Raw genomic sequence first — 12,122 nt, 5'->3', positions numbered from 1 at the left:
GTTGTATGAATATTTCTTTTTTTTAATTATTTATTTATGTCACATATACACTGTTGATCTCTTCATGCATACCAGAAGAGGGCATCAGATCCCATTACAGATGGTTGTGAGCCACCATGTGGTTGCTGGGAATTGAACTCAGGACCTCTGGAAGAGCAGTCAGTGCTCTTAACCGATGAGCCACCTCTCCAGCCCTGTATGAATATTTCTTAAGGGATGCATTTGTACAGGTCAATTTACCTTATCTAGGTGGGCGGTTTATATCTTTATCAATTGGTTGTGAGTTTATTGTGTAGGTTGTGGATTGAGAACTTAACATATAAATCTGATTGATAAATTACAGTTTCTTGAGGCCCGATTTCACCAGGTTGTTGGGAGTTTATACCTTAACTACCAGGGGGCGGTTGTTGAGAGTGTGGGCAGAATCCACGGCAGGGAGCCGAGATAGGCCAACCCCACGCTGGACTTCTACAACCCTGATTTTACAGAGTAGCTGGAACCAGAGAGTTCACAGCTAGCAGAGAGCTACCAAGAGAGATAATAACCAGAGATAAATTATGGTTAGTCCCATATGGCCCTCCAGTGCCGGAACTAACTCTAAGGACCAGTGTAGCAAGGGGCCACGATGGAATGGCTTGGGACTGCCTGGGTCTGAGAGTACTTGGGGACAGCATGGAGCCGCTGAGATAAAAGTACCCCTCAGTGCCATGTGGCCCCACAGGTGCTGGCACTAGCGAGGGATAAAAGCTTCATCATTTTTAAATATTTACCTCTCTCCTCCCAGTGGTCCTTGGTAATCAGAATCCCTTTTTTCCCTCTGTAGACCACTTATTCTGGACGTCCATCATGTTACCTTTGGTGTCTGGCTTCTTTTCACTTTGTGTGTTTTCAAAGTTCATCTGATTTGTAATTTGTATCAACATGTTGCTCCTTCATGGCCAAATACTCCCAAGGACCTACCACTTTTGACCCGTTTGTTAGACAGTAGCATTTAGGTTACTCTGGCCTCCAGCAGTTGTGAATATTTGTACAAGCTTCAGTGTGGACATCTATTTTTTATTATACTTAGGTATATACCTTAGAGTAAAGTTGCTAGGTCATATGGTAATTCTGTTGGGCATGTGTGTTGTGGTTTGCCCTGGAGTTATCTGTATTTTGATGCTAATTCCACTGCCCCAAGGATGGCTGCCTAGACACATACTCAGGACTCAGGTGACTTCACCAGAACCGTCTCCCCATTTAATTTGTAAAGTACAGGTGAGAGCAGGAACAGGATAGAAGGAGGCCTGTCATTGGATGAGAAGGAAGGATGGGAGAGAGAAGAGTTTGAAGGAAGAGGAGGAGATGGGAACAGAGGAGGAGAGAGAGAGACAGAGTAGCTGGTAGACAGCATGGAAGGTGGTGTTAAGATTCCGCTCTGTGTATTTACAGGTTGTTATTAATGTTCTTAAGGGATGGATGGTACTGGCCTTTGTATATTTAGGTGGGCAATTATATCTCATCAATTGGGTCAAAGGTTATTGTGTTGTGTTCTTTCATGTGTAGATTTAAGTGTAATGGAATGTGGGGTGGCTGGTCTGGGCCACCATGGAGTTGGGATGTGTGTTTCTGGCATGGAAACTGCCTTGGGAACTAAGTAGGTAGAGAGATTGCTGACGGCTCTGAGAGAGGCCTTCAGCAGTGTGATATGGGATGGAGCAAAGGGTGAGAGGCTTTGCTGACTGAGAATTAAGATATCCAGCAGATATCTTGGGGCACTATGGTGCTGGACCAAGTGGAGATAAAAGACAGCGTTTTTATTTATTTTTACAACAATACACGTGGACCCCCAGGGTACTTTCCTCCTTCTAACAGAACTTCACAATGATCCTTATGCTTGTTGGAAAACTCAATAAATATTAGGTTCGATCCTGAATCTTCTCTACATGCAAACCAATGCAGTTCTTAATGTTTGGCTGTTACATGGGGAAGACATTTTACAATCATACCAGATTTAAGGAACAAGTTTTACAAAGAGGTTCACACAATTTGGATAACATGAAAATAGGATCCCTGCTAGCCTCCTGCAGGAAAATTCAGGTCTCCCAAGAGACAAGAACAAGAAGCTGGAGAATTAGGAACCAATGCTATCCTCCACTCCCAAGAGTCTCTTCGTTACACATCTCTCATCCTGCCCCCTCTGCCCCCACTTTCTCTGTAAACAGCCTTCCCATCAGTGCTTCTGAAACTAACTATGAGGGTTGTGAGGATTTGGGTGATCGTACACAGTGGAAGGTGGCTTAACACAACTAAGGTCAAACGTTAGTTTGAGATTGAACAACTGAGGTGCTTCTCAGTGCTCCCTATTGCCCTTGAAGACTCAATCACACACACACGCCACCCCCTTCCCAGTAAATTGCTTTGTTGGGTTGGCTATCTGAAGCAACCTGAAGCTATTTTAAAGTTGAGGTGGTAGCCCATACTCCTAATCCCAACCTGAGTTCAAGACCAGCATGAGCTTCTGAATCAGACCTTGCCCCACCCCCCAACCCCCTGAAAAGAAAAGAACGACAAATTAAAACTGGCACCTGAAGATATATTTCTGCGTGGCAGTGGTGGCCGCATATATCTGTAATCAAAGCATTTTGGACGCTACGTCAACCTGGTCTGCCCAGCAAGTTCCAGGACCAGTAGGATGGCTGAGTAGGTAAAGATAGTTTGATGCCAAGTCTAATGATCGTAGTTCAACTCCAAGAATCCACATTGTAGAGACAGAGAACCAACTTCCATAAATTCTGACGTCCAGGAGTGCTATGGCATGTCTGGCCCCTTCCAAGTCACTCAGCCAGTCAAGAACAGCAGGTCCCAGGGAAGCTAGGGCTACAGAGTGAAAAACCGTACTCTAAATGTCCTACTTCCTGCATGACTTCCTGGCCCTGTTCAGCCTTGTTCCCATTTGCTAGGACAAGTTAACACCCCCTCGCCCCCAGCCCCAGTCAACAAGAAGAACATTTGTTGTGTGTGTGAGAAAGATACCATGGCTAAATTCCTTGGTTTTCATAGAAAGACAGGCTATGTGCCTAGAACTGGGTCTTCCCTTATCCCCACTCATCTAATGCACTCCTTTTTCTCTACTGGCAAAGTAGAATATTAGAGGCAAAACTAAGAAAACTATAACTAAAAAATAAAAACAATGTTAAGGAGTTTCATGCTTGATTCTTTGAGACATTTAGTACTATCTAACTACATGTTAGATAGTATGTTGTTGCAGAGCCCAGGCTGACCTAGAACTCACTATGTATGAAGCCCAGGCTGGCTGTCTATGCTAGAGTTGAGGACAATGCCTTCAAGGAAGACCAGCTTAACACGGATGTTGTTAACAGTCCAATTTCTTTTATTTTTTTCAGCACCAATGATCAATTCCAATGAACTTTTTAAGAAACCTAAAAGTTTTTAAAAACTAAAGAAATCATATTTACTCACTCCTCAAATAGTTACGAAGTATCTCATATTCTAGGAATATACTTTCCTGCTCTCCAGAGGCTAGCTTCCTAGGAGGGAAGGTCGACAAGCAATTACAATAAGGTTATGTGTGGACTGAAGGGTCAGAATTGCCTTCTAATTTAGAGAGCTCCATCCCTCAGTCTAATTACATCCCAGTCCCTTAGTCTAGTTATATATACCAACCCCCACCCCCACCCCCACCCCCCAGATACCAGATCTAATCAGCTCCTGCTGTTTTGTTTCTCTTGAATGCCCCGCCTTCCCACCCTCAACGTGCTCAAAATTTAACTCGTCCTGGCGTCAACACGCTCTACCCAAAGCACCACAGGTCCTCTCATCTACTTCCTGGATCTCATACTGCAGCACCATCTCATTTCAAAGAACTCCTGTTCCTGGCATTCACCCTAGCAAAAAGTGCTGTGAGCGCTCCTTCCTTTTTGCTCCCACGCCCCCTGTTGGGGAGGCTTTTGTTTGCTTATCATTTCTTACGTGGAGCTTTGCAATAGGCTAACCGACCTCCCAGTTTCTACGCCTCTGCTAATTTTTGACACAAAAACCTGATCATATCATTCCAGGGCTTTAAAAGTTTGGATTTACTGACTTGGTGGCCCCGTAAGATGCAAAATCTTTAGCCTAGCACAGAATACCCTTCGCGTGGTAGGCTCCCAGCCAGATTCTCTCTCTTGCCAATCCATCATCCATGAGGGTGAATCTCTCCTTCTAGCCACCCCCCCCATACCCCTGTATCGTGGACTGAGAAGTAGTGTAAATCCCCTTTAGTGAATGAGAAAATGAACGAGTAGGCTCAGCAGCGTTGGTTGTCAGGACTACAAAGCACAAAGCATTAACTTCCAACCACAGCTGACCTTCTCTAGACAATGGCCTACGACGAGCAATGGGGATATGGGAGAACATCGCCAGTCCGGAAGGAGATGGTCTGTGCTCGTTATACATTCAGGTTCGGAATAACCAGTGATTATTAATAATCAGAGATTAGACACCGTTTTAAAATGCAGTAATTCTTATCACCGTCTTTGCTGAAAACACTTGGGGTGTTATTTTCAATTGACTGGGTGCCAACTTGTTTTATCATGGTGCCAATTTTTTTCAATAGCCAGTTTTTGTTTTTTTGAGGGGGGACGGTCTTAGTTGATTCAATCTATTTCTAAGGTGAGTCTGACATATAGACGATCAACTGTCAAACACGCTATTTATGACATCCATCAGCAACTGAGAACCTGTGCTCTTCTCTACCTCTGGGAAGCTGTCTGGGGCGGCTCCTTTCTGGGTGCTCGGAGCCCCGCCCCTATACTCTGCGGGCGGGGAGCCTGGGGATGGGAGGGGGCCGCCACGTGGAGCGTGGGCGCGATTCTCAGAAGCGCCTGCGCCGTTAGCGTGGCGTAGCGCGGGTCGGACCGATCGCCCAACGTCAGCGGCGCTACGGGGGTTCAGTGTAACGCAGCTGACGCAACTCCGGAGAGCCGGGACGTAGACGGAAGAAAAGGCGGAGGAGAGGGCGGCTGCCGCGGAGAGCGGGCCAGGGCTGGGGTCGGCGGCCAGCAGGTAGGTGCGGGGCAGCACTGGGCAAGGGTACCCGCACGGAACGGGGGAGATGCGGGGCGCAGCCGCGGGTCCGGAGGGGCGTGGACACGGGAGCCGGCGGCGGCGCGGGACGCCTAGGTCCTCTGAGATGCTCATGCACAGCTCCCGGTACAGGGCATAGGAGGCCCAGGGACCTCTGGCGATCTTTTGAGTTTGCGACCAGGCGGAGGCTGGAGGACCCTGCAGCCTCTTCCCACCCATGTCTGCAACCGGCTTCCAGTGCTGTACTGGGAGTAGTCATCCACCTGGTGTGTGACCAGCCGCGGGCGCACCCCCAGGGCCTGAGTCTGCAGTTCTCTGTGGCTCGAGACCTGACATATGGAGCCTTTGCATAGGTGATCCTCCCTGCAGCCAGAGTTACTCCTGGAGCCCGAGCCCCGTGTGTGATGAATATCTCCTGGAACAGTAAGGGTGCACTCAGATTCTTACCCCATCATTATGCCCCCACCCTCTGAAGCAGCAGCGTTTATCTTTGGGCTTTTGTCTTTTTGTTAAGTAGTGAACCATGAACTCAGCATGTGGTTTTCTGGGTAGTTTGCGGAGACTGAAGTTCACTTCTTTAAGTGAGATAAGAGCTCTCAGTGTACATGTGTATAGTCGCTTGAAAGCTGTTCTGAGTTCAAAATATAAGAACTTCTCTCTCGATCACAGATCCACATATATATCTTTTGGGCTTTTACATCACAGGTCTGGTTTTTGCACAATAAACCGACAGGTTGAACAGTCCCTTTGCAATATAAGATCTTGCCTCCCTGGGCCAGAGACAGGTGGCACAATGGAAGACCTCATACCTCAATGGATCTCAAACATTCAAGGCTTTCTGTGCTTAGACAAGAGGGGGTAGTCTAGAAATGTGCATGCAATTAGATCAGAACCTTTTTTTTGAGACAGGGTCTTATGTAGCTCAGGCTGGCCTAGAACTGGCTGTGTTCTGAGAACAGCCTTGAGCTTCTGATCCTTTTGCCTCCTCCTCCCCTGAATGCTAGGATTACAGGCAAATGCCACCAGGCACAGCTGTCCCTCAGTGGCTCCTGTGACCTGTGTCGGTGAAGGAAATAAATGGAAAGGTTAAGACATGTCAGTGCCTTTTAAAAGACAAGAGGAGAGAGGCAGACCTTAGCTTTATCTGTGCACATGGGTGCTTCCTGTGTCATGTCTAACTTCCACAGTGATCTCAGGCCATATTAACTCTTATTATCCCTCATTTACAGGTGAGGAGATTGAGTTCCCTTGGCAAGGAGAGAGCCAACCCCTAAATCTATCCAGTCTAAAGTTGTGTGGGTCCCCATTCTGTGTACCATACTCCAAAGGGGAGCTTAGAGCCTATCTGGGAGAGCAACAGTAACACATGAACCAGTTCACCCAGAGGATTAGGTCCAACTTTGAAGACTAGAGTTGCTGAAAAGGTGATACAAAGGGGGCACAACTAGAATTATGTCACTATTGGCTTTGTATAGGTATTTTGCAGGATGTGTGTAAGTAATTGTGTAGTGGCCATTACTGAAGTGTTGAACTTAGACCGTGGCCCCCGCAACATACTTCAGTGTTTTGCACAAACTGAAGCCAACAAAGCCATCACTCACCAGGTTCAGTTATCTACTTACTGCCATGTTCTATTACAGAGCTATCCTGTCCCTTTCTCCTCTTTCCATTTCTGTGATTTTGTGCAGAATAACTGCAGAATGGTATATTCCATTTCTTGTTTTTTCTTTGCTGGGGAGTTAAATGCTAATTTTTTGAGGCACACTGAAAAAGAAATTTGGGGAATAGTTCAGTGGGTAAGGTACTTGCTGTGAAAGCGTGAAGACCTAAGTTCAGATCTCCTAGCACCCATGTAAAATCTTGCATGGTGCTTTGCCTCTGTGATCCCAGAGCTGGGGGAAGGAAACAAGCAGGTAAAGCTCACTGGCCAACCAGTCCAACCGAAACTGCAAGCTCCAGATTCAGTGAGAGACTTGATCCCAAAAACTACAGTGGACAGAGATAGAGTAAGACACCTGAACTGACCTCTGACCTCCACATTTACAGTTACCCCTGACCATCAACACATATGCACAAAGGATTTGGACTATATCCACCAGTCTTAGCAGAACAGATCATATAACAAAGATTTAATACCAATATATAGACGTTGTATTTTTTTAATATTTATTATATACAATTTTCCCCATGCATGTACACCTGCAAGCCAGAAGAGGGCACTGGATCTCATTATAGATGGTTGTGAGCCATCATGTGGTTGCTGGGAATTGAGCTCAGGACTTTGGGAAGATTAGCCAGTGCTCTTAACCTCTGAACCACCTCCCCAGCCCATCAACATTGTATCTTAAGAATATTTTATCATTCAAAATATTCATTGCATCTAATTACTGTTTGGTGTAAAAAGTAAAAAGCAGTTCTTAAATACCTTTTCTACTCCTGTAACATTGAGGAAAATAATTTCTAATTTAGCAAAGTTTAAACCAAGAAGGTCTCAGTTTTGCTCTAAGTGGAGGGGCATATAATAAGTTAGTGAGGTTTTTTTTTTTTCATGATTTCCCCTCATTAATAAAATCTTCCCACAGGTGTTTGGATTTGTGACCACATCTCAACATGTTGAGACATGTGCAACGCTCCGGGCTCCAGCCCTTCAGCCAACGTCTGCTACCGTGGGTCCAGTCCATAGCTCTGCCCAGATCTCGTATGTACCGCTGATGGGAAGTGGGGAGTGGGGGTGGGGTGGGGGGATGGGGGGTGTAGTTTGGCAGAAGTATGTATGTAGGAAGCTGCCTGCTGATCATTCCTCCCAAAATATGTACAAGTTAGTTTGACTGACTTTCTTCTTTCTTTCTTTCTCTCTTTCTTTCTCTCTTTCTTTCTTTCTTTCTTTCAGCTGCAATTAAGTATTTAATTTTGAGTTATTACACTTAAGATACTGAGAGATCCTTTATCCTTCACTCCAGTTCCAAACAATGTTTCCAGCAGAGTACCAGCATTAATACAGAGAAGATACCACTAGACCTTTGTGCTTGTTTCTTTGTTATCACTGTCTCCTCTCCCTCATCCCTAACCCTGGGCCACCTCTAATCTCCTCTTATGTTTAATTTTGTTTTCCATTTGAAGAATGCTGTGTAAATGGACTCATCTGGTTATGACAGATTTGCCGAGTTGCTTTGTTCTTTTCGTTTCTCTCTCTCTCTCTCTCTCTCTCTCTCTCTCTCTATATATATATATATATATATATATATATATATATATATTAATTCAGCATGATTCCCCAGCCCCTGATCTGAGTTTTAGTTAATGGGGAGAGTGAAGCATTATAAAGTGGTACAGATGTGCCACAGCCAGAATAACCGGTCTCAATAAGGACATCTGGGCTTTGACCTCTCGAGCCTGCATAGAGGATATGAATGAAGCCACTTTGGACATTCATACACAGGAGTTTTACATGAACTTAGTTTTCATTTTTCTGAGATAAGTGCCAGATTTGCAGTTGTTGGACCATATGACAGTTTCACCGGGATCATGTTTAGTTGTTTTTTTTTTTTTATTAAGGATTTTTTTAAACTTTTATTTATCTGTATGCATGTGTGCCTGTATGAGTTGTGAACTATGTGCACGAAGAAACAGGGGGTACAGGCAGTTGTGAGATGACTGATATGGATATTGAGCCTGTGTCCTCTGAAAGGGCAGTAAGTATCCTTAACCGTTGAGCTATCTCTCCAGCCTTACACATATGGTTTAGTAGGACTTGCCCAGTCGTTTTTTTAGTGTAACTAAAGCCTTTTACCCTCCCCTCAGCAGTGGAGGGAACTCATCCACTTCTCGGCATCTTTACCACCATATCCAGTGACTCTAATTTTAACCATTTCAGTATATGATATGACGTGCATGGTAACTTTAACTTGCTTGTCACCAATGAGTAATGATGTTGAAGAGCTTGTTTGCCAGCTGAATACTCTCTTTGGTGAAATGTTTATCTGCATCATGAGTGCGTGAGTGCATGCCTGAGTGCGTGCATGCATGTATGCGTGTGTGTTTTGCATGTGTGCATGCACAAAATGCAAAAGACAAGAGGACACCAAATGTCACTTTCCGCCTTATTGTCTTGAGACACGGTCTCTCACGGAAACAGAAGCTAACCCTTTAGGACAGGCTAGCTGGCAAGCAAAGTCTTGGAAGTGTGCAGTGCTGAGATTGGCACACAGCCTTGTTCAGATTTTTGCATGGGTGCTGGGGATTTGAACTCAGACCCTAGGGTTTTCAGTACAAGTGAGTGCTCTTACTCACTGAGCCATTTTTGATTGAAACATTTTATTTTCTCCTGTAGAACTTGGAGAATTCTTCTTGTCTTCTAGGTACTCATCCTTGGTAAGCAGATGGTTTGCCAACCTTTCTCTCAGTTTATTGATGCGTCCTTTTATTTTTTTAATAGGGTCTCTCACAGAGGAAAGATTTTTTATTTTGATGAGGTCAGACTTACTGGTTTTTCTTTTTATGAATTTTACTTTAGAGCCAAGATAAAAGATTCCCATTCTTTTTTTAGTTGTACTGAAAACTTGAGGACCTGAGTTCAAATCCTCAGCACCCATGCAAAAATCTGGGCAAGGCTGTGTGTGAATGCTTATAATTCAAGCACTGCACACTTCCAAGACTTTTTAAGTTCATTTTTTGCACAAATATAAGAGTTAGTTAGGTCAGAGTTCCTCTTTTTAGCTTATGAATAGATACAAGGTATTCTTTTATTTGATTGATTTGTTTGTTTGTTTGTTTGTTTGTTTGTCTTCTTTTTGGTGGCAGAGTTTCTCTGTGTAGCTCTGACTGTCCTGGAGCTTTCTTTGTAAACCAGGCTGGCCTCAACCCAGAGATCTACCTGCCTCTGCCTCCATTGTTCAGTGATACTAAGTGTCCTGGCATCATTTACAGAAAGACTGGAGCTGGCTATCTCCTCAGTTTATACCAAATCTAAATCTTATCATCTTCTTATCATTGTCAGAAAGTCTCTGTTCCCCTTCTATACAAAAGCATATATACATGGGAAACTGGAGGTTCAGAGCCAGCTCCGTGAATTTGAAAACTATGCTCACAAATGACATAACTTAGTGACTAAAAACAACTATCCATCAAGGGTGCTGTTCTTGGGTTGGTGTTTGGGCCTGGATTATATGTCTGTTGTGGACTCTAACTTGGATTGCTGTGGTCAGGGCTTCCCCTGGGGTTGCTAGCTCATCTGGGTTCCAGGCGGTCTCCCACCCTCAAGCAGGCTTCCCACCTGTTGATGGGAAAAGCCGCAAAGGCTGTGGTCATCTTTTGCAGTCTAGTAATGTTGGTAAATTACTGTTCTTTCCTGGCCTGGGCTTCCTTAGGTATCAAACAGGGATAATAGCTCAAGTACAATTCCCCAGTCTTAACCTTAAGAAGTCTATAAAATCACGATGACGATTGGTAGCATATTTCTTGTTGCTGCGACAATATGCCTGAGGAAATCTATACAGGGTTGGTCACACGGTGCATGTGACTAGTATGAGAAGTTCCACAGTGGAGTAAGTATTTATTTATTTACTGACAGGAGGGATCTCACTGGGTAGCCCAGGCTAGTCTCAAGCTTGCTGTGTGGCCCAGGCTGGCCTTGAACTCACAATCCTCTTTCTGTAACCCAAGTACTAAGGTTGCTGATGCGCATCACCCGGCCCAGTGATAAAATACCAGGACCAAAGCAACTTTTAGGAAAGCAGGGTCTATTTTGGCTTATGTTTCTAGAAGTCTCGGGTCCATGCTAGTGGGGAAAGCAGCAGGAAGCTGTTGTATCTGTTGTATTTCATTTTATTCCACACACAGGAAGCAGAGAGGGTGGACGGGGTGGGGGGGCTCTAATCCTTCAAAGTCCACCTCCAGTGACTTCTGCGCCTCCCAAAGTTCTCCCGAAGGTCCCAGGACCTCCCCCAAACCCTCTGGAGGCCAACTATTCAGATATGGCAGCCTACGGGGGGGGGGGGGGGGGCTTTCCCATTCAAACCACCTCACCAGGTATTCAGAGAAAAACAGCGAAAGGGCCAGGGAGAGAGACAAAGTATGAAGGTCCCTTCTCGAAGCCTCCTGGGCAGCCCAGTTAATCACTGAACTCCTCAAACTCAGGGGGAAAGCTGTGAAGGGCTTTGGTGCACAATCCACCACGGCACCCTGAATTTGGACAGCCCTGTCACCCGCCTCACCATGGGCATGCGCACACATACTTCCTCCACGGACAGCCCCCTCAAGCACACCCCTCACCATATGAGCATGCACATGTGCTTCTCGCTGCCTCGTGAACTTCCTCTTGAGAAACAGGTTTTCTTTGGTGCCCCGAGGGCAAGGATTTTTTTTTTTAGAAATGGAGGGAGAACTACCCAGAAGTTTTGGGTTTTCCTAATTAATTAAGGCTTTTCTGTCTGTGTCCTGGTCTGCTTTGTGTCACTGTGGCAGAGAACTTGAGAAAAAAATGAACTTGAAATGAGGCCAGGATATCTGAGCTCGTGGCTTCAGAAGCTTTGGTGCGTGGTCACTTTGGTGCAGGGCACTGCCATGGTAGGCAGGGTGAGGAATTTTTTCCCTTTGGCCCATGGTAAAGCAGTGCCTCACTGAGAGGTGCAGGCTAGAAAAGACTGCTTACCTAGTGGCAGCCAGAAAGCAGAAGAGGGACAAGGGTCATAGTAGGCCATTCAAAAGCACACCAACAGTAACCTTACCTTCTTCTCTTAGACCTTACTCCTGAAGAGTCCACTACCTTCCATAGCTCTGTTTGCTGGTAACCAAGGTGTGGACCATATGACTACTGACAGGATTTAAGGTCCAATCCTAACCTTAAAGTGTAAAATAAACTATAAAATATATTTTAAAAGAAGCCAGGAATGGCGGCATACTCATATTCAAGATGTAGAAGCAGGAAGATAAGGAATTCACAGCCACCTCTGGTGACCTGGTAAATTTGAGGCTAGCCTGGGCTACATGAGACTGTAACTCAAGAAAAAGAATGGAAGGATCATTCAGGGTGGGGAAGATCAAATGTTTTTGTTCAA

At 45.2% G+C, this 12,122-nt stretch overlaps 1 protein-coding gene across 2 annotated transcripts in view; it reads left to right on the top strand.

Annotated features, from left to right (window-relative positions):
- Positions 1-4,908: 4,908 nt before the first annotated feature.
- The window catches only part of Aldh18a1 (aldehyde dehydrogenase 18 family, member A1), a 32,353-nt gene continuing 25,139 nt past the window's right edge, over positions 4,909-12,122 (top strand). For both annotated transcript variants that reach the window (NM_001395675.1, NM_001108524.2), the window contains 2 exon segments: positions 4,909-5,046; positions 7,650-7,765. In NM_001395675.1, the coding sequence (NP_001382604.1) occupies positions 7,678-7,765 (88 nt within the window). In that variant the 5' untranslated portion in view covers positions 4,909-5,046; positions 7,650-7,677.

The sequence above is a fragment of the Rattus norvegicus genome, chromosome 1 (assembly GCF_021556685.1).
Source record: "Rattus norvegicus strain SHRSP/BbbUtx chromosome 1, alternate assembly SHRSP_T2T, whole genome shotgun sequence".
NCBI lineage: Eukaryota > Metazoa > Chordata > Mammalia > Rodentia > Muridae > Rattus > Rattus norvegicus.
The sequence above is the reverse complement of the archived record's forward strand: the minus strand, read 5'-3'. Positions and strand labels throughout refer to the sequence as shown.